The sequence below is a fragment of the Siniperca chuatsi genome, linkage group LG7 (assembly GCF_020085105.1).
Source record: "Siniperca chuatsi isolate FFG_IHB_CAS linkage group LG7, ASM2008510v1, whole genome shotgun sequence".
Taxonomy (NCBI): Eukaryota; Metazoa; Chordata; class Actinopteri; order Centrarchiformes; family Sinipercidae; genus Siniperca; species Siniperca chuatsi.
The window spans coordinates 11,562,310-11,589,989 of NC_058048.1; the positions used below are offsets into that span (position 1 = coordinate 11,562,310).

The 27,680-nt window shown below is 39.3% G+C and overlaps 1 protein-coding gene across 6 annotated transcripts in view; it reads right to left on the reverse strand.

The window, feature by feature from the left end:
• Nucleotides 1-2,560: 2,560 nt before the first annotated feature.
• veph1 (ventricular zone expressed PH domain-containing 1) overlaps nucleotides 2,561-27,680 on the reverse strand; it is an 86,216-nt gene continuing 61,096 nt past the window's right edge. For 5 of the 6 annotated variants that reach the window (XM_044202682.1, XM_044202679.1, XM_044202680.1 and 2 more), the window contains 5 exons: nucleotides 26,625-26,759; nucleotides 18,359-18,476; nucleotides 8,307-8,443; nucleotides 3,980-4,033; nucleotides 2,561-3,574 (listed from right to left, as the gene is read on the reverse strand). In XM_044202682.1, coding sequence (XP_044058617.1) covers nucleotides 3,392-3,574; nucleotides 3,980-4,033; nucleotides 8,307-8,443; nucleotides 18,359-18,476; nucleotides 26,625-26,759 — 627 coding nt within the window. In that variant the 3' untranslated portion in view covers nucleotides 2,561-3,391. Of the gene's footprint in view, nucleotides 3,575-3,597; nucleotides 3,781-3,979; nucleotides 4,034-8,306; nucleotides 8,444-18,358; nucleotides 18,477-26,624; nucleotides 26,760-27,680 lie in introns of those variants that run through there. The other variant, XM_044202681.1, reaches the window with a different exon arrangement.

Genomic DNA, 27,680 nt, shown 5'->3' on the forward strand with positions numbered 1-27,680 from the left:
GGATTTAGTGGCATCTAGCGGTGAAAATGCAGTTTGCAACCATTTGAATATCGCTCACCTCACCCTCCAATTTCAAGCGTGCAGGCGAAACTACGGCTTAATCTAGAGCCAGCGTTTGGTTTGTCCGTTCTGGGCTACTGTAGAAACATGGCGGTGCAACATGGCAACCTCCGTGGAAGGGGACCCGCTCCCTATGTAGATAAAAACGGCTCATTTTTAGGTAACGAAAATACAATGATTCTTATTTTCAGGTGATTATACACTAATGAAAACATACTTATAAATATTATATTCCATTTCTGCCAATAGCTCCTCGTAAATGTTACATACTGGACCTTGGCTAGCAGTGGATTTAACGTTTGCTGGCCAGCAGCTACAGTGAAGTAATATATGTATGTAAATCATTTAAAATTATGTTTTACTTGGATCTGTTTGCTTTAGGACAAATGATAGTGGATAAGTGTTAAACAGGGGGCAGCCATGGCTAGCTTAATTCTGATGCGTGGTATGGATCAAACTAGATAAGTCTACAGCCATGCTAGCAGCTCTGTGAAGCAGTACTTAAGCACTGCAGTGCTTTGAGCTAAATGCTAACGTCAGCATGCTAACATGCTCACAGTGAAAATGCTAAAATGCAGATGTTAAGCAGGCATAATGTTCACCATCTAATTTTAGCGTGTTTAGCATTTGCTAATTAGCACTAAACACAAAGTACAGCTGAGGCTGATGGGAATGTTATTAATTCATTAAACATTTATTGCAGTTTTGAGGGAAATCCTCCTGACGTTGGGGTGCATAGCCAGCTGTGTATGTGGGTCATAAATCTAGAAAAAAAGGAGGAAGGAGGGAATCAAAATGTGAAGGAGAGGCATGATGTAAATAATCATGTGTAAGCAGATGCAGGTCAGCTCTGTTATGACTGTATGACACAGCTAGCAGGGTTTTAGCTGTAGGACAAACTAAGACCAGAGACAATGTCCTTGTATGTCACACGAGTTACAGCCATGCTAACTTTAGGCATTTTTAAAATATTCCAAACATTGCATTTTATATATTTAATCAAAACCAAAAGCATTTGATACCAAAGAGGAGAGCAATGCATTCATCTGTGGTCAGACACACACCTCAGATGTGGATCCGGATAAAGATCAAAATTAGACATCATATAAAATAATTAATTTGCCACGGCCGACCGTGAATGTTTGTCTGGGGCAGGCAGTTCAGAGCTTAACTGGGTCAAGACATGTCATGTTTGTCATCTGCATCCTGGTTGGTGAATAACATTAAGGGAATTATAGTGCTCCACATATGTACTGCCACAGGCGGTTATTTTTCAGGTGAAAAGTTATAAAGAGTAAAAACTGAGACTTTAACAGTCAGATGCGCACTTCCACTTCATCCAATCTCACAGTTTAAACAAAAGACCACAAAACACACAAGCTTTTAAACTCTAACCTTTGGAAGTTTTAAAATGACGGAGCTCACCTTCATTTTCTCACTTTCCAAACAAAACCTTTCACGGAATCGTTGGAAATCAATATGACTGGACTGGCACAGTTTCTAAATCCGCAAGGAAACCACTAATTTACTTCATTGTTTTCTTAGAAATCTGTGGTCTATAGCCTACTCCATTATTACGCAACAGTTGAGCTAACACTGGAGTAAAACATGGAGTGAATTGTTGCAGACGTTTCATGTTTTGGAAAGCCAGAAATAGCCCAGTCCATACAGTATCAAGATCACAAAAGAACAGAAATCTGACCACTGCACTAACTCTTAGGGGGCTTGCTTCATAAGTAACTTTAGTACAAGAGCAGAGACTGAAAATAGGGCCAAAATGTTTGGATTTTTGGATGAAACATTTCTGATTCTTAAATGAGTTGAGCTATTAGTTGCTGTTCCGTTAGGGCATGTTAGCGATGAAAAACACAGTATAAATAAAAAATATAGAAAATACATGATACAAAATGATAATCACTGGATTGAATATGTATATCTATGGTCCAAATGAAAACAATATGTATATTAACACGAGTTCAACTCTTGCCAACAGTTAGATGAGAAGATCAGTACCACTCTCATGTCATAAGGCTACAGCCAGCAGCTGGTTAGCATAGCTTAGCATAAAGGCTTGAAACAGCTAGCCTGGTTCTGTCCAAAGATAGAGAAGTTGTGGATAATATGCAGGACTATTTCTTGGTCGTGAGCAGGGACTTCCTGAAGTCTTGACCATGAGGTCAACCAGCAGAGACCCCAGGAAGTCACTGCGCCTGGCAAAGAAATAGTCCTGCACATAGCTCCCCATAAAACCACAGCTTGTCATTTTTTAAAATTTGGTTTTGTACATATTAAACAAAGGAAATATAAGATGTTGATTAGTGAGCTTTAGAGGTGGTAGATGGATTTTGTTACCTTTGGATAGAACCATGCTAGCTGTTTCCCCCTATTTCCAGTCTTTATGCTAAGCGTCTTCTGGCTGTAGCTTTTTATTTAGCGTACAGACATGAGATGTTATTGATGTTCTCATCTAACTCTTGGCAAGAAAGCGAATAAGCGTAATTCCCAAAATGTTGAACTATTCCTTTAAGACTACATCTTACTCTCTCTCTCTCTCTCTCTCTCTCTCTCTCTCTCTCTCTCTCTCTCTCACACACACACACACACACACACACATTATTCCAGTCTTGAATGCCCTTCCCATCTGCTGTCCATTAGGCTCCTCTTCTTCATCCTGCTTTCAAGAGAAACTGTTCAGGCTCATTATTGCTACAAGTCTTTATGAGGTCTATGCTTCTATTAAGTTTATTGCTAAATACTACTCTGGACACAAATACATCTCAATCATCGTGCATCATTAAACTCAGAAATCCCACACATGCTGGTTTTGTTTGGTTGTTCAAGCTCACAGCAGTGTCTGGGCTCAAGCAGAGGAAGTTTCCATACTGTATAGTCCAGTCAGCTCAAGATCTTCTTGTGTAACTTCAGTCTTTAACACTTGTACATGTACTGTAACATTCATTTATGATGATCCACAGTTGTAGATGCATCAGAGTCTGTGGTCTAACAGTAAGTACAGGAAGTATTCAAAAATGTAACCATCCTTCATTCTGGTTAAATAAACCTGCGATTTTTCTATCTAAAAAATACTGCATAACAAGTTTTTTTAAATTGTTTTTGATAGGTGCTCCGTCCGCAACAGGACTGAAGATGTATACCACCGATTACAGATATAAAGTTATGCTACTGGCAGTGTTGTGTGTTTTAGTGTACAGCTAAACAAAATATGTCAGTGACAAACAGTGTATGTTTGTCTGTGTATGTATGAGTTTGCATGTATACATGGCACGTATTGTCAGTGGTGGAGTATGCGTCCTCAGCAGTTAACTGTGTCTCACAGGTAGGTGGTAGCCTCCCTGTTCTCCCTCTCTCTGGCCTGAGCCACGGCCACGTTGATGCATTGCAGCCACTCTTCAGCATGTTTCTCATCCTGAGCTTTCAGCACATACGTCTTACTGTCTGTGAAGATCTCAAAGGCCCGCGGCAGGCCCCGATCACGCCGCTTCTTGGCTACCACCTATGGAAAAAAAAAAAAGAGGAGCTGTCTTCGGGAGAGAGATGCTGTTGTCATTTTGATGACAGAAATTGTAATTTGGCTTTATGTAGCCCCGTTCTTTCTTACTTTACAGCTGTAATGTAAGCCTGCTCATAGTATTTGGGAATGTGATCTGCCTTCTCAAATGATGTAATCTCGGTCTGGGGAGGATTTAGACCTTCCGCACACTGTAACATGATCAGATCAGCTATGAGTAGCTTTAAAAAGATAACAATTTAACCTCCTTTAAAAAGGAGAAGTAAAAACCACAGCCATGAGACCAGGTTAACAGCTATTAATGCAAAAACGTGAAGATCAAAAGGTTTAGGGAGCAGACGTCTTGCAGATGGAAGGTTTGTGAGGGCCGATGACAATGTAACTCCTCACCTTGACACTTTGCACCTTGCTCAGCTCAATAGGGATGTCATCCAGCCCGTCTTTCTGTGGGGAGGGCAGAAAATGAGAGAAGTAAAGAATCCAGCCAAACAAGAAAAAGTCTTCAATTTCCAACAGCAATTGCCCCATATAGTTTGTATATTTTTTGACTAGTTTATCCTATAAAAATGTATGATATTTACAAGATATTATATTTTGTTTTGTTCATTTGCTAAATAACTAGTAACTATAGCTGTAAAATAAACACAGTGCTGTAAAAAGTACAAAATTTCCCTCTGAAATGTAGTATAAAGTAGCATAAAAAGGAACTCAGAATCAGAAATACTTTATTGATCCCCGAGGGGAAACTCTTTAAATGCTCAAGTAAAGTACCTCAAAATTGTACTTAAGGAAACTAAGACACCCCACTGTGGTTTAACCTAACCTATGAATCAGTAGTAAAACTACCATTCTTTAATGTTTCATAAGTCAGGAACAATCCAGTCATAGACACTGAGTTTATCTTGAAAGAGAGAAATTGTACTTGCTACAAGTTTGCTCCGTGGTTATTTTTGCAGTGTGACGTGATTTTTGTTTATAGCCAGTCAAATAAGAGCATCAAGAAACCTTAAGCATATCAAGACCTCATGTTGCTACAAAATCACATGTAGCCTCCTGATTTCAGCATCACAATACTCTGTCATGGTGTGGTTTCCTTCGGAGCCCCCTAAAGGTAATGGCGAGATTTTTTTTGAGGACTACTTTTGCATTCTCTCGCAATATTTTTGCGTTACCTCACAATACTTTTCTTCTTCCATTCCTTCTGAGCCATATGTCTATTTGTAATGGAAGGTAGTGTGGAGATTCTCAAGTTAATGCATTGTTTACGGACACCTCATCTTATATGATGTCCATTGCAAAGAAGTTATCAGATAGAACATTATCAAACTTCTGAGTGGGAGCTGTATGTATAAGGAACATCAGTTACTGCTCCACTCTTCTAGCATCAGGCCTTCTACCAAAACCTGTTTCAGCGCTGAAGGTTATTTTAATTTGTTTTGTGCAAAGAACAGAGGACCCAACTGTGCAAAAACGCAAAAAGCTTTCCAACGTGCGTTGGTATGCATTCCTGATGTATCTCTGCAAGTGGTTCAATGCTGTCTGCTCTTTCTGTGACAGAACCACAGACTCTGTTTGCATTTCAGTCGCCATCTTGTTTGTTGTTTTTTTGACTCATACAAATACAGCACATTAGCTTTATGAGGTAGATTCAACTGCACATCTGTAATTCCACCTCTGGAGATGTCTCCTTTTCCTCAGTGAAACCCCTCTGGTGTACAGTACAGTACAGTACAGAGTACAGTAACTGTTGAAACCGACAGTATCCTGCAGATTACTGTACTGCTTTCTTCTGGAGACCTCTTGATCTAAGAATTCGTTTAAGTTTACTTTCACTAATTACATAACCATGCATGCCTATTGAGCAGTAGTGCTATATCAGCATACTTAATTCCCAGTCAAAGTAAAGTTCAATGAGCTGATATAGGTTGCGTTGTGCTGGGAGCAGCTGAGCGGAAATAGACACATGGCTTTGATAGAATGGAAGTAGAAAAATATTGCGAGGTAACGCAAAACATATTGCGAGGGAATGCAAAAGTGGTCCTCAAAAAAATTCTCGCCATGACCTTTAGGGGGCTCCATAGTTTCCAGTATGTTCTACCTCAGAACAATTACACTTCATTGTTCTGCTGCTTCTCTGGGGCAGGACAGGAAATCCTCCAGCGCTGCTGCACATCATGTCTATGTGTCATTTTGAATATATGTGTTTGTAAGTGTGGAGAGGTGTGTGTGTGTGTGCATGTGTATTGCACCACAGCCATATCTTCTTATGGGGTTATAACCACATAACCAGAACTAGCTGCAAGACTCATGGCAACTGCCAACATCCTTTCTGTGGTGTGTGTGTGTTTGTTGAAAAGCATTCAACTGGATGTTCACAGTTTTACCTCCCGGCTGGCTGTGCTGAAGGTCTGATTGCTGTTTTTCCACAGCGGATTCATGTCAGTGGATTAGTGTACGGATTCAAATGGACATTTGACTGAGTTTAGCCATATGACAAAAAAAAAATGTCATTACTGTTACTGTCTCATAATACTTAATACATAACAGGAGCTATTTTCTTTCTACCGAAAGTCCCTACATATGAAAAAAGTTCCTACATGAAACTGCTCACAACAAATCTGTGGATTATCTTGAGAACGGGTCATGATTTCTGGGAAGAGACATTGCTGTTGAGTTTTTCAAATGTATTTTTTGGCGCTTTGAGCACCACAAGCCGAGTGCCGTATAGTTCCATTATATATCTCTACGGCCGATATCTCCAAAACTCGGCAACTCACACCAAAACAATCAAGATGTATAAATAGCACTACAGGTAAGAGGAAAAATATGTATTTTTGATTTTGGGGTGAACTGTCCCTTTAAACTAAACGCACCTCACTAACTTTTTTTCCCTGGTATTTTGTACCTTTTGTGTGTAACTTCTTCAATATTTTGTTGTATTTTAGGAGACAATAATGAATAGCACCATTTTGTGAGCTGCACGCTTGTTTTTTGTGTCTCCTGTGCTCTTCTTTTCTGACAAATCAAATCACTCTGTATATAATGCTGCATTTTGGAGTTTCTCGGAGCAAGTGATTGCACCATAATTAAAGTGGCAAGCGTTTAATGACTCAAAGATAAGTTTCACTAACAAAAATAAAACAAAACATATTCACTATAATGGATTATGTAACGCAAGAAAGTTTTAGGTGCCTTGACAGTAAAACAAATGGAAACTAATGGCTGCCTGGAAGGTAGGAAAATAACATTCAGCAGATTTGAGCAGCAAAAACAATAAACAAACGATACTTCCTTTACATGGACTTAATATAAAACAGGATGTGCCACAGAAAAACACAGCAAAAAAACTAAACTGGATTATTCTCATTTAATATTACTTTCTGTCTGAATTTGGTCTGTATTCCTGCATGTCCTGCATGTCCTAGCAAGTCTTGCTAAATCGAAGTTCAGGCCTGCCTCACTCTTTGTCTGGTCTCAATTAAGAAGAAAATACAGTATTCCATGGAGAAGCTCAGCAATAACCTACAGTATAGATTTAGAATATTTGATCCACTCGGTATATGCTCATGGAAATAAATGTGGCAAGTTGAGTACCAGAGTGAGATACAAGACTTAGCTTTGTGTGGTTTTGGGGAATGTTTCAAACCCCTCAGTGTGTCAAAGCTGCTTGATCATTCAATGTGGAGGAAACAACACATTTTTTGGTTCTTAATCTCACTCCCCATTTGGGAAAAGGTCTTTCACAACATACCAACCACCTCCAGAACGTGCTGGCAAAGACAGACTGAGCTCCGAAAACAAAGCCACAAAACCTTTCCAATGTGTGGCTGCTGCAAAAGAGCCATTATCATGTGGATAGGAGCACAAAGACTATTGTTTGGAGTAAAAGTTCATTGTATAAACATGGCGCTGTCTAAAGATCCAGAGGATACCCAATCTCCTGTTGGCTGTGAAAATTATTTCAATTATAATAAATTGCTTGTAGATGGCTGCCATAAACCAGGAATTAAGCACGGATACACACAGGCACAGTACAATTTTCAAATAAATCTGATTTTTGCGTGAACTGAAAATATTTAGCTGTCGTCAGCTGGACAAAATCAAACGTGCCCTTAGTTTTTAGCAAACTTTTTCAGACCTCTGACCTCAACACATTTTCGATCATGCTGCTTCTGCTCCATGTTTTTGATTAAGCAATGTTTTGCACAATAATTTTCTGTTCAGTGACCTCACCCTTTGTTCAAGTCACCAGCAAACATGGGGGAAGTTGGTGGAAAAATTGTGTTGTTGCAACCCAGAGGGAAATCTCCTCACCTTAACGTTCGGTCTTTCTTTCATTCACACATAACTGTACAAGGCAGTACAGTACCTCCTCTTGTGTGTTTGCTACTTATGCGTAATGATAGCTGCTTTGAGTTATAGTGGGTGAGAGTGACTCATGTTGTTGCAGCATCATGCTTTGGCCTTGGGAGTCCCCCATGAGTCCTTACGGGGGCCAAGGTTTGATACACTCGGATTCACCGGATGCTCCTGAGGGACAGTTGAGCTTATCACGGGATGAGGTTTTAACTGTTTCATACAGAGTTTAATCATGATTCAAATGACGTGGAACAGGGAAACATTAACAAGGGTTTTCTGAGTGAGAGGCCAGGGACGGTGTTGCATGCGTATCCATGTGTTAGTGTGTGAGGAGGCTTCGTTTGCATTGGCTACGTACTGATTTGCCTCTCCGGAAGAGCAGCTGGTTTCCCGCCAAGGTGAAGTAGCGGGTTTTCCAGCGCTTGATGAACTTCCAGCGGACCTGCTTCTCCTTCAGCTTCCCCTCGATCAGAGGCTGTCCCTCCTGGTTCACAACTAGACACAAACACAGAACGACAGAAACAAAGGAAGAAATAGATAAAAAGAAGAAAGAAAGACAGAAATAAAATATGTTAGTGTTTTTTTTGTTTTTTTTTTTACATTTTTGACCATGTACTTTACATTACTGCTGACCATCAAAAGGTTGATCTGAAAGGTCTGTCACTATGATGCATTCATAAGCTGGTGGGAGGGTCTGACATCTGAGACTTGAATCAGCCATTCAACAGCGCTGTGTTCATGAGCTATATTGCCAGAAAATCTAGCCCAAAAGGTAAACAATTAGCAAAAATGGTGGTTGTGAAATAAATAACACGCCATGTTGGGTAACCAATCTATTATATTTGTCACTGTGATAAGTTATCCATCTCCAGCAAGTTTAAAGACTCTGCAAGTTGATTTTTATACCAGAGGACAGGCCAGATCCAGCCCATGAGACAATTTCATAAGACCCCCCCTAATAGATGTGTTATTACATTTGGCTCGCAAATGTCTATTTTTCCATTTTTTTCCGATTTAGATTTTTCCCCAGTCTTTTATTTCACAGCAGTCGTTTAATTTTCTAGCCATGCTGTAACATCAGAGCATAAAATGCCTTTTAATTCATGTCTAAAATTTTGCAGGCTGCACCTAATTGTGCAACTTGTCAACATAAACACTTCATGACCAACAGCACTCATTTACCGCAGCATACACCACAGTGTCTCTTTTTGAACCCAAAAGAAAGGCTTATCTGGAGGACGGACAGCTTCAGTAGAGGTGGACAACTGATTATTTCATGGAGTTTAATGGGACTACTTCCTGTCTCATCTGCAACGAGAAAGCTGTAGTTCTCAAGGAAAACAATCTCAGCGGCATTACTCTTCTAAACATGTGGAGCAATATGACTCACCTTTAGATTGTATATAGTTTAAATGTAATTATTATTATTCCCAAATGGGAAAGATTCTGGCATGCTCTGAACATGGGCTGGCAGCAACATAAAGTATATGTAACTGGTATTGCATGGCTAAGTATACAATACAAAAGCACAGGTATGGTGCATTTAAGACAGGAACACCCTGAACACATCAATTGTAAATGTTAGTGAATGCACTACATGTGGTAAACCCTGCAGATCTCTTAGGATCTCATGTCCCCATAGCTTTCTCCTAATAAAGTGAGATAACATTTAGCATTTCTGCATGTAAAGCACAGTACAGCCTGCTGATCTGAGACTTACATTTAAATTGAATTTACTGTAAAACCAACCAGTTTGGCATTCACAGAGTTATATTGTATCTTAAAGTTCAGTTCTGTTCTCAATTTCCTTTACTTTTATTTATTTCTGTTTCTGTCTCTTTAATTCTTTGTTGTAATGTTTTATAACCCTAAAGCACTTTGAACTGCATTTTTATGAAATTGTGTGATACAAACAAACTTGAACTTTTCCACTTCCAGTCAACATTAATGGGTTGCTCAGTTTAAATCAACAAAAGCATGTTGTCTCACTCGTGTGTGTGTGCGTGTGTGTGATCAGATAGAGGAGAACTCCCACAAAGTTGAGTCTGGACTGGTTTGATTAGAAACACACACCAACATGAAACTCCTGGACTGAGTTGGATCAAGTACTGATTTGAGTGTGTGTGTGTGTGTGTGTGTGTGTGTGTGTGTGTGTGTGTGTGTGTGAGAGAGAGAGAGAGAGAGAGAGAGAGAGAGTATTTATAACTGCATGCATCAATGCGTTCTTTGTGTTTATGTATGTATGTGTTTTGCTTGAATACAAACGACCAGCTTATTTTGTTCTGACCAACAAGAAAAAAACGGATCAATCAAAGTGATCGCAGATTTTCAGTAACTGAATCAATGAGCAGTTGTTTCAAAGTTAACGTGTGCATAAAGCCTGTGTATGCATGTGTGTGACTGTGTAATTTGAGAGACTGTGCCAGTAAACCAGGACTTCAGATGTTGACCACCAAACAGAGCCACTCTTTGTATCCACTGCAATGAGTAAAGCAGTGAAGAGATTACTGCAATCTAATCAGAGTGTGTGTGAATGTGTGGGATTGCTGGAAAGATGATTCACGGAGGTGCCCGACGCCAAACAGGACAAACCTTTAAAGGCCATCAGAACCTCACAGAAGAAGAGAAGAGAGAAGAAAGAGAAGCTTCCTTTCTGCTTTTCTGTTTCACATCATTGTAAATTAAATACCTTTCTGTTTTGTTTTTTTTGACAGATTGTCAAACAAATCTTTATAGCATTATAAAGAAATTAGTTCAGGGTCTACATTAAACATGTGTAAACATTACACAATACAACATAATAGAAAACGCCTTGCTATGCAGGGCTGTAACAGAAACACTGATTCCTTTATAAGTCTTTCTTTTAAAGGATCAGTTTACCCAAATTTAGATACATTTTCTCACTTACCTCTTGTGGTATCTAGCCATGTTTATTTATTTTGTCCAGGCTTTGAGATATCTGTCTCTGACCCCAATACAATGGAGGTGAATGGAATTCTGTTTTGGCTGCTCGCAACATTGAAAAATTACAATAAAGAAATTACACTGTAAAGCAGAAACAATCTCAACAACTCCCAGAAACACTGTCAAAAGTTGAATGTGGGGACGACTTCAGTAGAAAGTAGTTTCAATTTAATAAAATTAAATAATTTTCAGTAATTTGAGTACAGCAAACAAAATTCCATTCACCTCCATTGTAGTGAAGTGGAGGAAGAAAACTCAAAACCTAGGCAAGTAATATCAAAATGATCTCCAAGTTAAATATCACTACAGGAACGTGAGAAAAATGTAATTTGAGTGAACTGACCCTTTTATTTTTTATTTTAGGAGAATATGTTTATGAACTACTTACACTTACACTACTTACATACAACTGGACGCACTCCCACCACTGTGGCGTGCTGGCTTGTCGGCAACTAAAAAATATTTCAGGTTTTTTGGGTACAGAAATAGACTTGTCTGGTGCACCTCGTACCATCTCTTTGCTTTGATGAAGACACCTGGAAAGTGATCCCTGCATTTGTTCAGGCAAGTAGTTCCCAACCCCTCGTCCGAGACACGCTGACGTCAAGCAATGAGACGAGCAATGCATTCGATCAGATCCCAATGCGTCCTCACTATGTTTCTGCTAAATTCATGCTTTTATTTAGATCTGTCCATGTGTGGTCAAAACACATTTCATTTCCAAATCTGACTCTAAATAAAGCCTCTTGTGCTACATTTTGAGCTTCATGGGAGTGACAGGATTTCAAAACTGTGAGTCAAGTATCCAACCCACCCTCAAGTCACAATACCTTCAAGTTTGTATTTGTTACTGTATTTTATTAGTTTGGCTTTTATAATGAATTAATGCATTAATGTGTGTGGTTTGGTGTTCGTAGTTTCCGGTTTGAGGACAACAACATCAGGATGAGGTGTGAGGAGAACAGTGAGATGTATCCTGAAAGAAAACCATGGGTTTAAACCACAGCTGACAGCACACTTACTCATCCTTGTTAACTATCAGTGTTAGGAAAAAATGTGGTTGTAAAGAAGTCACCCGCCCCTCCCTCCCGAGATAAATGTCAAGTTTGCTTTTTGAGTGACAGAATTTCATGAGTGGAAAAAAAAAGTCATTACCAAGAGAAAAAACGTTTTCTTGTAACACGTGTAGCTTTGCAAAAACATGTTTCAGAGTAGAACAAAAAAAAAAAAAAAACAGCTAAGGGAAAGCAGACAGCACACACACAAACGAATCAACTTGAAATGAACACATGAGAAGTGAAACAGCTATAGGATGAATTCATGGTACAGACCTCATTTGATCCCCTGCAGTTAGAGACAGTCTGCCACCAGCTATTGGTTTCAATGGAACATTGTGTTGCTAGTAGCAACCACTACTGACACAGTTCCATAGCAGTTACAGTTTAACTGACATTCGATAGCTACATCCACAGTGACCAAGCAAATATCGACAGCCATCTTTCATCTACGCCCCAAATGCCCATATGGGAGCATTTTCAGTAGGTACTCCATTTGTTACAGCTGTTTTGTGATTGTTGATTTGTGGTTTAGGTTCTCTGGGTTAGCTTGTGCTAACCAAGCTAGCCATTCTACTAGCTCTCTGAGGCTAATGTGTTGCTAATACAACATTATAAGTAGCTTTAGTTAACTGTTACTGCTGGGATAACTCCTATGTATTTTACTCTTTTTACTTTTACTCTCGTGGACTTTATGTATATGTTTACTAGATTAATTACTGCACTGTACTTCCTTAATGTTGATCTTTCATAGGTAAGTCTTTGTTTCTTCCTGACATGAAGCACAATGTAGCTAATTTGACAGCTAGTCTTTACTTCTGTGAGTCCAGTTTCCTTGTAGTACTAACTCATTTTCATTTTGAAAAAAAAAAAAAGAAGAATTAATAAAAACAATTACAAGAGCTTAAAAACAATCAAGATAATAAAGCTGAAAAACCTCAGGCGGGAATGAAAAATTAATCCAGTCCTGCCAAGGTTAATATGAACACTGTATATCTAAGGTTAAGTAATTATTAGATTGTCTACTGTAGTCAGTAAAGAGGCATTAGCTAACACGTTTCCTTATGAACACAACCCTGCCTGATGATATTACCAGAATATCTAACAGCACCCTCGAGAAATGCTATCTTAAATCATTTCAGCAAATTTCTCTTCTGTGGTAATGACACTTAAACTTTGGCACAGCGTGAGGAACGTCTCTCTTTAGCCAGGGAATCTTCTGAATTTGCAACATAATTCCTGAAGGTGAGAATTTCTGTCCAGCGTTTCTTCACTGACTGAATGCTTGAGAGTCTCGCTTGGGGTTTTCCATCTTTTTGTGAATAGGGAATCGGTCTTCCAGACACGAGTGAATGTGTGTGCAAATCCACATGTAGAGGCATGAGGGAGTGAGGGGATATATGCATATTTTAAAGTGTGGGTATGTTTGTGAGTGCCAAAAGTCCACTCAAGGCAATTACAATTCTCTTTTCTCTTGTTACCTCTGTGGTAAGTTTGGTGATTAGGTGATGGCATGTTGTCGCCATCCAAGTAAAAAATACCAGAAACACAGAGAGAAAAAGAGAGCGAACATGTTGAACCTGCGTACCTTATTCTGGCATGTCCACACATACAGTACATGCACAAACACACACACAACTCATTATCGATCACTTCAAAGGCATTCCAGTAGTTAAACTCAACAGTAGATCATAAAGCATCACGGAGTTGCAGTAACCACTGGCTCAACTTTGGCCTTCACAATGGAAAACACTTCACCTTTCTCTCTTTTCTCCTTTACCATTAAAACAGTAGACCAGCTCCTTGCTTGTGTGTGTAACCTCAGCAGTGATCGCAGCGAGCCACTCGGGCCAAGTCAGAAAGTTTTTTACAATAGTAAAAGCAAGTAAAACGCTGGCTGGTGGCAGCTGATAATGTGAACATTGTGGTTATGTGCTACATTCATGATGAAAATAAAAATGTGGGTCACCTAAAAGTGAAAATCCAAATTGCACAGGGTCTGAAGTCAAGTTGTTACATTTGTTTCAGTGATATTAGATGACTCATCACTGTCATTTACTGCAACTTGACCTAATATACTGGATGTAGCTGGACAGCTTTCAGTTGGACAAGTAAGAAAGTTTCCAGTGGACAGTTTGGGGTTTGTTTTCTGGCTTCGACTCCATATTGTGGGCTTGTTTTATGGACATTTTCGTTTTGGTGAAAGGCCTGTTCACATGTTTCACATCTTCACAAACCATTTGAATTTGTGGACAGTTTCATGTACATGAGCCATTTGAATTTGTAAAGAGTTTGTGTCCAATATTTGATGGCGTGGATACAGGCACTGCGGTACGATTGCTAACCCAAAGTATTAGAGTGCTATACAGTATGTAGCATTTCTTTCTTTGTCTAAACTGAGAACAACTTTCCTGTCAATCCCTTCAGGCTGCAAAGACGTTACCTCCCACTTTGTTTTGATGAGTTTGTGTACTGCAAAGCAAAGATGGGTTCCTGTTTTTTGCTGTGAAGAAATTCAGTAAATTTTCTGCAAAATCCCACTTGATGGGTCCCACATCAGCCCCACAGGATGAGACGTGCAGTGGCTGCTAATGATATTTTTGATGCACAGTATGTTAAGTGAATCTATGTGGTTCTGAAAGGGGTGTAACGTGGCCTAGGGGTCTGGGACCTTTTTTGTTTAACATCCCCTTTTCTATCTCTCTCTATTTCTTGACTCTCAACTGCATGTCATCAACTAAAGGCAAAAATGACCCCAAAATAATCTTTAAAAAAGTAAAATAAAATAAAAAGACTACATGGACATAATGTACTGCATTAATATTTTGCATAACATGTTTTGAAGCCCATTTTCCTCAAAGTTATGTTTCTGACGAATGACCAGCTGCAGAGAGTGCTGGTTCAGGCCACTGAATTCATGTGACTCACACAAAAATGTCCGGCCTCAGGTGGTAAAGATCGCAGAGGGGTCACTTACTTAACACAGTGGGCTGTTTGAATACAGTGCAGGATAGACATATAGCCACGTTGGGAGAATTTCATGTCCCAGGTAATACACACACACACACACACACACACACACACTGAAAACCACTGGAAAAATAATGTGACAAGTAGACATATTGGTTTAACAACAGGGTGATTACTTTGAATACAAGTCTGACTTAAATACACTGACCGCATGCTGTATAAAAGTGGTTTCATGTGCCTAGATGCAATTATTTTAGGTAAAAAGTGTACTTATGTTTAAAAAAATGTTTTCCCACTTAAATTTGGTGGTATCAAGACATGCTGTTTTATTTGCACATTGGTTGTGAAATGCCTCTGAGACAAAAAGAACTTTTTGTTTGTTAGAAAGTAGTTCCAATGAAAACAGTTCACAGTGAGGTCTGGGAATTTGTTTCGAGAAAGAGATGTTGCTGTAGCACACCACAAACAAAATTATGTTAATTTTCATTGTAGGAGGGTGGAGACGGATATCTCAAAAGCGGCGTTTGGCTAGATACTACGAAGGCTAAGTGAGAAAGTATACTGTATTTTTTTTTTTGTAATTTGGATGAACTAACGCTTGAAGTTTATACCATAAAGACGTGCAGAGCAGTAGAAAAGTCATGCAAGGCCACGAGGACACAAATGCTTTAGTAAACACATGTATCCACATGCACACACACTTCCAGTCACACAATCCCAATGGGAAAGTACTACTACTCCGTATCCAAATCCTCCTGTAATGTAGAGAGACTGGCATAAATCTAAAAGGTAATCATAATTACACTGGTTTGTTCTGAGCAGCAGAGCTGGACGAATGGCTTTCATTTGGCTTTTATACTGTTTGGATCGGGCTGTGTGAGGTGTGTGTGTATGTGTGTATTTGAAGAAATAGGTGATGACAAGACAGTGACATGGAAAATGAAAATGAAAATGAAAAGCTGTGAACCCAGCTTAATAACAGCTTCCGCATAAATGAGCTGAATGAATATTAGTTCCAGTTGAATGGATGAAGATCATTCATCACTCACTAAAATCATCTTATATCTTAAATACTGATGACTGTAGAACCATTTCCAAGTGAATTAGACTGTGCAGTGTTATTCCAAGTGATCGCTGTGCCAGTGAGACATTTAGTAACCTACCAGTCCAGACCAAACCAGGTCGCATGTCAGATATTTCTCTGTTTGAGTCCTTGTTAACTTCGTCTGGATGTCGGTCCTTTATCTGTGCATGAGGGACAGTGGCAGTGTTGTCTTCAGCACTACCTGGCTTTCAGATAACTTCTACTTTAAACAACTAGTTAAACTGTAATATAGTAATATACTGTCATAATGTTACTGTGGGGACAAGGATGTGTTTTGGTTGCTTTTGGGTCTCTATTAGGTCCAGAGGGTTGTACTGGGCTGCAATGCTCCTGGCAGTGGAAATTAACATTGAAGTAAGACACAAAACTTTAATCAGAACTGATGGCAGGATCAGAAGTAAATGGCAACAGTCTTATTGGAATTAGCTGTAATCATAACATTTCTTCTAATGCCGAGGACAGTTCATCATTAAATCTGACATACAGTGTAAGAGATTCTCCAACCAGTAGAAAACCTAATTGTCCAGTCCAGTGTACAAGAAAACTTCACCAGGTACTGTTAATCAGTATTCAAATTCATTACTGTAATTATTTACAGTATATGTTGTGTCATTTGGGTGTAGTTATCTTGTTATTACAACACTACACAATAATTAAGTTGTGATTGTGAACATTTGTTAATAAATAATTCATTCTTTATTTCCTTTAGATCTCAAAATAACCCACACTGACATAAGCCAAGTTTTTTTCTCATCATTATTAGATCAAACCTGCTAGATACTGACGTGATAGTCATCTATAATCAGAACTTTTCTCCCTCCAAAGCAATATAAACATAAATAAAAACACACACATGCACACACTAAACTTTAACTGCATCCCATCTGCCTGTTTCCTTCCTCCGCCAAACAACTTCCTGCCTCTGGCTTTAACTTTATGGTAAATACCGGCTGGCTTCTTATTAGCTGCCATCAAACAGCAGAGCCTGAAAACACAATGTTGCTTGTTGGGATGGAGGTTTACAGATATTTATTAGTGACACTACACTTCCTTGATTTCAAGTTCACTTTTTCAGAAGCCAGTCAGTTATATGCTTTTTAATGTGCTTCATAACTTTATTTTTTTCTATATTTTGGTCACATTTTCTACAGTTTTAAGCCTCCAGTGTGTAGAGTTGTAGAGTCGATAACAATCTAAATGTGATTTAAGGATTCGGTCACTAAGTCTGACTTCATCAGGACAAAGTGCTCATCAAAGGGGATCTCTGGTCCAAAGTAAACTAATCAGAACTGAGTCATGATGGCAGTGACTGACTGATTACAGAGACCCTTCATCACAACACTAAAATCAGACTGACAGTTATTAAATATGAGCGCTCTTTTCTCCATTTTCCTTCACTGTTCTGGAAAAAGATTGTCCCACTTGAAGGCATTTTGAGTGAAAACATCCCATGGAGCTCTGCGGTGGTTTTACCATCAGACCCCAGGGAAAATGAGAAAAACATCTTTTTAACTTATTTGTTCATCGCTCTGTTTAGAGAAGACAGCAAAGACTGGGGCAATTCAGGGGAAACCACAGTGAAATGTAGTCTGTCAGGCAAAGTGTTTAATTTGATGGTTGTTAATATGTGAGAGTGCAAGTGTACATTAAGTTGTTTTTAAATGTCAATTTATCCATCCATTCTTCCTGTCTTTCTTTCCTTGTGTTTCCTCTCAGCGTCACCTTTTTAAAAATAGTTTTTTGGCCATGAATTTATTGATTTTGTTTGGTTACTTCATCCATCAGTGTGGTCATCATCATTAATCTATGATTTATCCTTTTCATTGCCATCTTAAATTCAGTGTATATAGAACAAAAAACAATCTTAAAGTAAAAACTGCCTGCCTTTCACCAAGAACTTATTCATCTCCAGGGGTTGTCAACTTTTGAAGTCATGTCAACAGCGTGTTAGCTGCTCCTAAGAAAATTGTCTATTTTCCTAATCCCTGTCTGTGTCTTCTTCATGACAACTCTCATATTAACATGAAATTGATACAAAGTAAAAATGTTTTACCGCTGCCAAGAAAACAATCTTAAAATCTGAAACTGAAAAACACCAACTGTTGTCAGGGACAATAATGTGCTGGAGGTGGAAGCGTCCTGTTTTTCACAAACTTCTCTGTTTGTTTGTATGAAACTGACTTGGTAATGCACACACACTAAACTTTGTTGTACTCTAATCATGGTTATGTATAATTTGGAATTGGGCTTGTGTTTAAGAGAGAGAGAGAGAGAGAGAGAGAGAGAGAGAGAGAGAGAGTGTGTGTGTGTGTGTACCTGTGGCCTTCTCAGGGTTGTTACACATGAAGCAGAGCCAACCTCCCTCTTCCTCACTGTAGCCAAACAGGTCAAAGAAACGCACCTCCTCCAGCTGAATCTGGAGACTGTCCAGGTCCTGAAGACAGAAGGAAAGAAACACAATATTTATTAAAACTCTCCTGTAACTTTATTTAAACTTTCTAGTTGGTACATCTTTATTAATATTGACAATAGGCCTTTTTCACAGAAGACATATTGACATGTCACAGAAGGAAAAGCACAAGTGTAAATGTTAAAAAGTGTAAATCATTAAATTAATGATGGCTGCATTCCATTTAGCTGCTTCAGCTTTATGCTCCTGGTGTTGTGCATGCTGGCTCACTGTCATGACCTACTGGGACACTTGAATACAACAAGGCCACCGTTGGTGTTATTAGTAACACTTGTGCTTTTCTTAATACGACAAGTCAAAATGTCTGCTGAGAAAAAGGCCAATACTGAGTTTGATCCATCCAATACAATTGGACAATACTATCCTAGAAGAAATGTGAACTTACAGGAGAGGTTTAACCAGATCACAGAAAACTGTTAAAGCTTGTTAAAGCTGTTGTACATGGAGACACACACATACAGACAATCACAAGCATATACACACAAATGATGTTTGAGTGACCCTCAACTAAGAGGTACCTAAGAACTCGACATTCCAGTTATGGACTGTGCATCGGTGTGTGTGTGTGTGTGTCAGAATAGAAAGTAATGGGATACTAAGACCCCCATTCCAAATCCCTGAAGACCCCCTGCACATGGTGAGAGTTATACTTCACTTTAAACACACAATTCAGTGACACTTAAACCTATGAGATAATACATTTATCTTAGGCTGGTTTGGAGAAAAACTGGCACATTTAAGGAGATGATGGATTGGGGTCATCAGTCTTCATGCTCTTCAAGCTCTGCTTCATCATTTCTCTGAACTCTGACCCTGCTGCAGTCCTTTCACGTTTTCTGATGTTCCATTTAAGAACGAGAGAAGTATTTCTCACTGCAGCAAAGTTAGACTTGCATGAAACGCCCACAGCAAGCAGGATTTGAAGGAATGTAAGAAAATCAGGAAGCTGTAATGGCCGAGCTACTAGTGTGTTTGACTTGTGCCCCTTCAGTCCTTGACGTTAATGAGCGAGGATGTAAATGTGAAAGCTGTTTTTTATGTGTGTATTCCCATTTCTTTGTGTTGTCACAACTTAAATAACTAAGGTCAAAGGGTTTTGCCTGCGGATACAGATAAACCAGGACCATGTGTGGCAGAGAGAGGCGGGACATCTGTGGGTTTACGTGAACGTTAATATTCGGACACAATTCATGGGACTGAGGGTCGTCAGGATACATATGTTGCAACGGTGAGAAATCCTGATTATGATTACAGAGAGTGAGAGAGAGAGGTGGATGAATTTAAGTACTGTACTAAAGTACAATTTTGAGGTACTTTACTTGACTATTTCCATGCTATACACTACATTTATACTTCACTACATTTCAGAGGGAAACTATTTACTAAACATATATATGAGCTTGTAAAATACAATGCAACAGAAACCTCCACCTTGACCAACTACAACAATAAAATGCTACATACACATTAATGCATAAGTATTAACAATCTAATGTTGTAATATATAATAATAAATCACTCACAGGGGCCATTTCTCTGCAGAAGTCTTTACTTTGATACTTTAAGTACATTTTGGTGATAATACTTCTGTACTATTACTTAAATTCAGGACTTTTACTTGTAATGAAGTATTTTTACATTGTTATATTAGTACTTTTACTTAAAGCTGCAATAACAGCGAAAACTAGTTGTGAACACAACACTGACACACCATCAGTTTTTAGCAAATTGTTGCTTATTTACACATACAGCAGTTACGGAGCAATCATTCTTTTGGAGTTGTGTTTGTGTCCACCTGACTAAATGTAAGTCCAATATTTACTCTTATTTAGCTCTTGTTTTGGTCTTTAACAACTCTTGAGGGAAATATCTGGCTCTTTAGCTGCTAAATGCTTCACTATGTTCACCAGCTAGTCGCTAACTGTGTTTGGTGCTGAGCAGATAGCTGAAAACAGCTGCCTGCTGCGGCCGAAAACGATGCTATGAGAGCAGTGAGAGTGAACTAAAACAGTAAAGTTGTGGTTTTCAGCTAAACAATGAGCTGAAACTCACTATAAAGCTCCATAAAGCCGAGGGGAGCTGCAGATTCAGGTGACAGGTGATACGAGCAACCCCTTTAACATCGTCACATTGTCAAAAAAATATCGATTACAGCTGCTTTAAATGAAGGGTCTGAATACTTACAGACAAAAAGTTTAATCCAGGATACTCATTCAAGGAAGTAACGCTACACAACCAAAAGTTGTTAAAGTCAAACTGTGCCTGAAAAAACTGCCAATGTTGCCGCTGACAAACAGGAATTGCTCCTGACATTTACTCATTGAATAATTTTGAACTTTACAGTAATCTTCATTCCAATGAGTTTTGGCTTTCAGACAGACAATAAAAAAAGAGTGTTTTCTGGATTAGACAATCCAATTAATGTCTAAACAAATGCCAAGATCATTAAAATAGTTTCAACATTGTTTACTGATTACAAAGCAAAGCTGATCTGAATCATCTATTCTCTAAAAAGCAACAAGCAAAGGAAACACAGGAGCGGAAAGATGATGAAAGACAGACTGTGACTCAGAAGTTGAGCAACGTGTGAGAGAGAACAGATCAGAGCCCAAATCTGCAGCATAATACAATGAGAAATGAATCATTATCAAAGTGAAATGAGTAACATAGTACATATGTACATTTGCTTCCTGAGTCCATTACCAGAAAACCTCAAAATACAGTCTGAAGTCGCTGTGTTTAGAGCGACAAATTTGCAGCCGGGCAACAGGATAATGTGGACAAACAATCCCATATTTGATTCATCAGGACCAGAGAGGTGGATTCAATAAAGAGATGAAGAAACAAAGGCTGGATTATGTGATTCTGAATATAATCCGTCTATCCTCATGTAACCCCTTTGCCCTGTCAATAAGCCCCCTACCTCTCTTTATGCACCTCACCCCCCTCTCCCTCTGTCACTGTTTGTAGATCATCATTATAATTTGATCAAGATGCAAGATTGTAACTGCACATGACCGACGACGGCTGCAGGCAGACTGCAACAGCAAGGACAGAGAGCTGTACTGAATCTGCAAGTCTTCTATTCTCATATTCAGTTTTAAAATGCTATTTTACTGAAATAAGAGAAACAGATCAGTCAGTGGGATAGCAGATAATTCCACTGTCCAACGATTTTACAGAAGTTTGTTTACAGGTCTTCAGGAGTACTACTACATATGTGAAAAAAGTTGCATAAAGCTTTTTGTTGCTCGAGGGAGCTCTGTGAAGTCTGATAAATTGCCTTAAGTGATGTCACTTGAGTCAGCATCGATTGGGGCTGAAGACTATAAGTTTGGAAATGAAAGAAATCTGGTGGTGTGGAGTTAGAAAGAAGTGAGGCTACCAGACGTCTGCTCGAGGCTAGCGGCTCGAGGCTACAACAGCCGCTACTTTTGTAACACACCTGAATCTCTTTGACTGAGCTGTTGGTGGTCAAGTTGCATTGTGGGTAATGTAGGCGTCAGGTTTTAACTAGGTAGAAGAATCCGTGGAATAAAAAACATGATATCACTGATTCTGCTGCATTGATTTTGATTTTATTGTCCATCATGAGTCCAACAATGTTATAGGAGAGTAAGGCTAAATCGACGGAGTACTCTTTTAAAACTCTGGATAAAATGGGACGGTGTAGTCCCTCATTCGTCCAGGAGTGTTCTATCGTAGAAAAGGTTTCAGTCGTAGTCATCTGGACACTGTTTTCAGAATCAAGACGTTTCGGCTCCCATCCGGAAGTCATTCTCAATAGTGAAAAAATTGGACGGGAACTGGAAATTTAAGCTACTCTGAGTTACATAAGCCCCGCCCTCAGGAAGGAATCTGCCTGAGTATCTGTTAATAGCTAGTTTCACCTGAAACTGACCTAATAGTTTCCAAGATGGCCCAGTAATCAGTAATCAGGCCTATTGTTTTCTGGCTGCATCCACTTCATCACTGTTAAGTGTCTGATTAGCATGTGATTGGCGTGACCAAGGTGATAATACACTCTGATAGACTTTGGGCAGATTAAATCTCAGACCACCATTTCTGTTCAAAGAGGGGTTCTCTTTTTTCACAAAAATGGCTTCCTTGACGCCCCGTTCAAACCGACTCTGGATAAAATGCTAATTCACTACAAAAATAAACACATTCTGAGTTTATTCTATTTATGGAAAAGGAGAGAACATCTCAGCTCTTTAGCAGATGTGTTATTATACACATTCTTAAGAATCCTTCATTAACTGATTAAATAACTTTAGATATGGCACACAATCAATTTTAAGTTTTACGTTTAAGCAGTGCACGTCTAAATTCAATTAGACTACATGCTAGTCTGGTTGTATAAGTTCATTTGAACCTGGAGAGGAGACAAGACAATAAGAGATAAAAGGAGAGAAGACGAGATGGGATGAGACAAAAGGAGAGGACGATAAAGGAGACAAGAGAAGACGGAGAAGCCTTTTGCAGGTTTCCTGAATAAACTTAACCAGAGACAGAAAAAGAGAAAGGACAGTGGGAGGTGGAGGCAGGAAGAGGAGTAGAGAGGGGAGTGTAAGTCAGGAGAAAGGTGAGTTGATGAGAAGTGGGAGTGATTGTTGAAAAGGGGAGTGGAGGTGGGTGAAGGCAATAAACAAGGCGCAGACTTGATTTATGTCTCTCTTGACATTTATCTTTAGGCCTGTCTGGGCATAAATGTATGAGAAAAACAGGGGTCCTGACATTATAATCTATTTCAAACAGGCACAGACAGAGGCAACAATCCTCACATGTAAACCACATCCTGTAAGTCCTTCTACTTTAGCTCTTGCTTTCTTCTTTCTTCTTCCCTCTTCCCATCCTGCCCCTTTTTGTCTTCTCCTTCCCAAAATGTCTTTATCTAATCTCAGTCTTAGCTCTGTCTTTAGCTTTATTCTATCTCTTGGTATTCAGCCTTTCTCCTCCATCCTCTCCCTCCACGAAACTTTATCTCCACCAGTTATATCAACAAACACTCGCCCTCTGGGCAAAAGAAAGACAAAAGGTGAAACAATACTTGTCAAGTATCTCCCCTCTCAGGCTTCTATTTATCTCAGTCTCCCATCATATCATGTCTTCCCTCTTTTCCTCTTTCTCTTCCTCTTTTCTCTAGCCACATCCTCTGTAAACATTTTATACTACCTCTTCACAATCCCCTCCTGTATATTATAATCCCTCTATCTATGTCCACCTTCCTCCTCCAATTTAGCTTCCCCCTCTTCAATTTCACCATCCTCCTGTCTTTTTCATTCTGCATGGTCACGTCTGTGTTCAGTCTCTCCATATATCAATTTTGTGTCTCTTCTGCTTTTCCTATAATACTTTTGTCCTTTCCTCTCATTTAACCAACTTTTTTATTCTTAACTCTCTCTTCTATAGGAATTGAATATTTCTTTGTTTCTTTTTTTCTCTTATGCTGTTTAAAATAATCTTTTCGCTCTTGTAATCTCCACTTTTCACCAAACTTTCCTCCTTCATCTTTATTTTCTATTCCTTTCCTCTTCGATTGCATCTCATCATATATACTTCATCCCTCCTTTCTCTCCTTCATGTTCCTTTTTTGTCACTCTCTTTTATTTCAATTTCCATCTAATCCATCCATCCATCAAACTCTCACCATCCTCTCTCCTCATTACATCCCCAGTCACCTCTTTCTTCTTCTCTTCTCTTTAAGGTTTGACACTTATCTCTCCCTTTTTCTTTTATCACTCAGTGCCTGCATGTATTTTTCCTGAATATTGCCCTTTTTTTATATAATGTCCTTTTCTTTCATCCTTCAATCTCCCCTTCACTTTCCTTCCTCGAACTGATTTATGTCTATTGTGATAAACACAATGATGGTGCAGCTCTCCAATTTCGTGGGGATCATTTAAGTTTAATCATAGTTTTATCTTAAGCTGTTAACCCCTGAAAGACTCTTTAACTCTTTTTTTCCTAGTAGTAAGGTGGCACCTCCTCTTCTGATCTCCATATTAATGTCACAGATGACATGAGGAGGGGTGTCTGCCCTAGGCAGCAGGGTGGAGACCACAATGCAGGTGTCAGGGAACTCCCTACTGGCCTGCTCTGCCATCTTTCTCACTGCCTCAGCAGTGTCTTTACGGAGGTTGTGTAGGTCATTTGTTCCTGTGTGGATCACCAGGCATTGAGGGTCTCTGTTTTCAAAAGCTTTATTTTATCAGGAAAAAGCTTGTTTGTGTCCAGGAATTTCCCATTAGAGTCAGCCAGCAGGGCCACTTGTGCGGCTTCCTCTGCAGGCTGAGTGGAGGGAAGCTGGGATGGGCAGAGCTGGCTGTTGGCAGCTGGCTGTGTGGATGTATCAGCAGGTGCCAGGGTGTTGTTAGGCTGAGTGCAGAGCAGAGAGGGTGGGACAGAGGCAAGGCAGGGGTTTGGGACACTGGCAGGGAGAGTCTGTGTCTCTGCACTTGTCATTACCTCTTCTTTAGAGACCTTTCTGAAGATTATTTTGCAAAATGTCCCACTTTTTTAGGTCCAAATTTGAGTTGTATTCAGGAGCTCATCTTTGATGCAGGTACTTTCATGGAACTCTCTCTCTCTCCGTCCATCCCTCTCATCTTCACTTACACGTGCTTTCTATTATCTCTGTGTCATAAAACTAGTAAACTGAATTGTCAGAGGCCGTACATCAGTCCATCTTAAATCTCTGAAGGCTAATAAAGCCCTATAGTCTCCCTTTAAATCTCCCTGTCATTACAGACATAATCAATAACCTTTTCTGTCTAATATATATCATAGCTTTCCTCCCTTCGCATCTCTTCTCTCCTCATCTTCCACTACATGTGTTTCTGATTGGCTGACAGTGACAGGAGTAAAGCTGTAGGACTAATAAAGACGGAAAGAAAGCAAATAGGAAATGCAGAACATATGGATGGAGGAAAAGGTCGTGACCTTCTTCCTCCCTCTCTTGTGTTAAAACCTAATTTTCTTCTCTCTGTGGTTTTTCGTGGTGCTCCCTGGAAAATGAGATTAAACCCATTTTAAAGCAAAGAGAGTCATTAAAAGTCTATCATTCTGTTATTCTACCCTGTGTACTTAGCAGGTCCACTGGATCGGTATCGGTACCAAAACTGAACCTATTGAATATCTGCAAAAACATCACAAATCCACATTAAATACAGTTCTTATGTTCTGCCCTGATAATTTGCAGCAGTAAGCTAACATGTGTAAAGCTTCATAATAAATACATTTTCATGTGAAGGCAGTGGTTACCTTTACTGGGAAACCTGCAGTGTTGACACTGACATTTGTGGTTAGCTAACAGTATCAATAATTTACTCCATATAGATTTTCTAATGGTAGATATAGACATTTTCTGCCAGTCTGTTTTTGTTGGGAGGTTGTTTTGAAACTTTACATGGACGTAATACATTACGTCCCCAAATGAGGACTGACGTTACAACAACAGACTCTGAGGTATATTTCGTACGTTAACCCCCCGGTCTATGGTAGCAGCTGCCGCACCAAGTATAGAAAGCAGAACACTGGCTAACCGTGGCCCCAGTTTGTGCCTCTCACGCATAGTTGCTAGAGGAGCTACATTGTTTAGCAGGTGTAGTTTTTACATCAGCAGAAAGCATATTTTACTGGTGACTGAGCAGGTAAATCAGAGATTTTACTGGAGACTGATACAGTGAAGACAGTAAAAGCAGAAGTTTACGACCATGTTTGAACCGCTGAGTGTCTCCCAGCATGAGTCTTCCTGTGCTGTGTACTGTTGGTGTTTGTGTGTGAGTGAATAACTGGGTATGTTCAGGCTTCATATGGTAGCCATAGCTGGTCCATCTCATTGCTGCCACAACACACGTTTAGAGAAAGACAAACGACGGCTGTATTTTCTTTGTGGGTCTAGTTGTTTCCTAGCGACCACTTAGCTCCATATTTAAACAAAGTGAATGTTGAACTTTGACACTTTCCTATCTTGAAGTTTCATTGTGTTTTTTTTTCACAACCGATGACTTTATCCCCTCTGCTGGAAACAGATAGCTTTTAGGAGGAAGCAGCAGGCACACACACACACACACACACACACACACACACACACACACACTGGTCCAATACCTTCCTGTGTGGGGTGGTGTGCTGTGTCATAGCCATGGGGAAACTGTGAGCTCCTTTTAGCTGTGTCTTCTCCCAAAGAGAAGCAAGTCTCTGGACACATTCGTCCCTGGAGCACAGAGGGACACTGGACTTACTCTGGTCAAAAGAGAAAGAAAATAAAACAGTAGGAAAACATTTTTTTTTTTTTTTACACAAAACAAAGATACGGTTTGGACAGAGACAGAGGAAAAGTATAGGAAAAAGGGTTAGGAAAACAAAGCTACTCAAGTTTGCAATTTCACATTTAAACATATGCAACCACATTTTGTATTACAGGATATTCCTCAACTGTAGAGCTCTTCATAGATTCCCAATATGACAAGGAGGGTTTCAGAAATCAACATTTACTTTGAAGCTTATATTTTAGGGTTTTACTGCTAAATGGAAAGGCGTCAAGGTTTTCAAAAGGGCATTAAATTTCCTTCTGCTATGCAATGTAATAAAACTTCAGAGAGCAAAAAATTAAAGTAGCATCCAAATACGTCAGAACCACATTCAAAGAGAGCTTATGGAAGATAAAATTGCCATATTATATTTTTAGCCATGCTAGGTTCTAGGGATGGCAATGTCGGTCCACCACTTTGGTCCAGACTGAAATAGCTCGGCAACTATTGGATGGACTGTCAGGAAATATTTACAGACATTCATGGTCCCAAGAGGATGAATCCTACTGACTTTGGTGATCCCCTGAATTCTCCTTTAGCTCCAACATGAGGTCGACATGTGTGGTTTTGAGTGAAATATTTCAACAACTGTTGGATGGATTGCAATGAAATTTGGTACAGACATTTATGTTCCCCTGAGGATGAATTGTAATAACTTAAAGCAGTAGTAAAGTACAACCACACAGAGCTGCTAGGATGGCTGTAGACTCTTAGTCTTGCTCTATGCTTTACATTATTATATTAACACTATAATTACTATTCTACTATATACATTTTTTTTTAAATTATACGTGGTCTTTGCATTGTGCCTCCCTAACCCTATCCCCTCCCCTCTCTCTCTCAAAACCTAACA